The sequence below is a fragment of the Vairimorpha ceranae genome (genome assembly GCF_000988165.1).
Source record: "Vairimorpha ceranae strain PA08 1199 chromosome Unknown NODE_488, whole genome shotgun sequence".
Lineage (NCBI taxonomy): Eukaryota > Fungi > Microsporidia > Nosematidae > Vairimorpha > Vairimorpha ceranae.
In genome coordinates this window covers 1-943 of record NW_020169782.1, presented here as the reverse complement: position 1 = coordinate 943, position 943 = coordinate 1, and the positions used below count along the sequence as shown (strand labels likewise).

At 19.7% G+C, this 943-nt stretch overlaps 1 protein-coding gene across 1 annotated transcript; it reads right to left on the bottom strand.

Annotated features, from left to right (window-relative positions):
* Positions 1 to 480: 480 nt before the first annotated feature.
* Positions 481 to 720, bottom strand: AAJ76_488000224 (hypothetical protein; the record flags this gene model as incomplete). Its single annotated transcript, XM_024475756.1, has 1 exon — positions 481 to 720. The coding sequence occupies one exon, from the start codon at positions 718 to 720 to the stop codon at positions 481 to 483; it is 240 nt and encodes a 79-aa protein (XP_024329293.1).
* Between the last annotated feature and the right edge of the window lie 223 nt (positions 721 to 943).

Here is a 943-nt window from a genome sequence, read left to right as displayed (position 1 = left end):
AAAATCGACTTATTACAAGGCAAAATTTATATTCAGCAAAAGAAGCAACTACATACATATTTTAGAATTAAATGGTTGTGCCTACCGCTTTTGAGATATTGAGAAAGAATTAGTCAAATCAAGATACTATATTATATTATTTAATAAGGCCGAAGAATTTATAAAAACATCTTATAAAACATACTTAAAACAACAAATAAACTTTAAAGATTATTTTACAAAATAAAGAAGTCAAATATTTCATTTTTCATATTACTCTATTATTTTTCTAAATAATTATTAAGTAATTTTATTACTATTTTACTTTTATATTCCAAATTTTAATTAATATATATTAAGTATATTAATAAGCTTATCGCATATAGATAAATATGTAAACAAAAAACTATAAATTTTAATGTTTTATTTACAAAAATCATGAAAATTATTGAGCTGTCAAATACATCATACAATCTATTATGGTAAGCAAAAATAGATATTTCACATAATAGTAAATGATTTTGTCAAACAACAAATCACTTTATGCACCGAGTTTTCATCAAAAACACAAAAGAATGCAAAACAAAAGTGTATATTTAAATTAAAAATGTCTGTATTTTTCAAAAACTTAACTATAGAAATCTGCCGCATTATTAAATTTATAAAAATTAAAGGAAAACGAAAAGGAAAAATTGAAGATTCTTTAGTTTTGATGTGTAAAACGATAGTTGAATATTGCATAAAAAATGATGAATTTTGGTAATTTAAACCTATTAATTAATTTAATATAAATAAATTATTTTTTATATAAATTTATTTATATAAAAATTGGCCTTAACGTTTTTATTTTTTGTTTAATCAAAAGTATTGTATGATACTTAAAATTATATTCACGTAATTAAATGCTTTGACAAACATAAGTAAATTAAACTTCAACATATTTTTATTTTGCGACAGTTTAAAA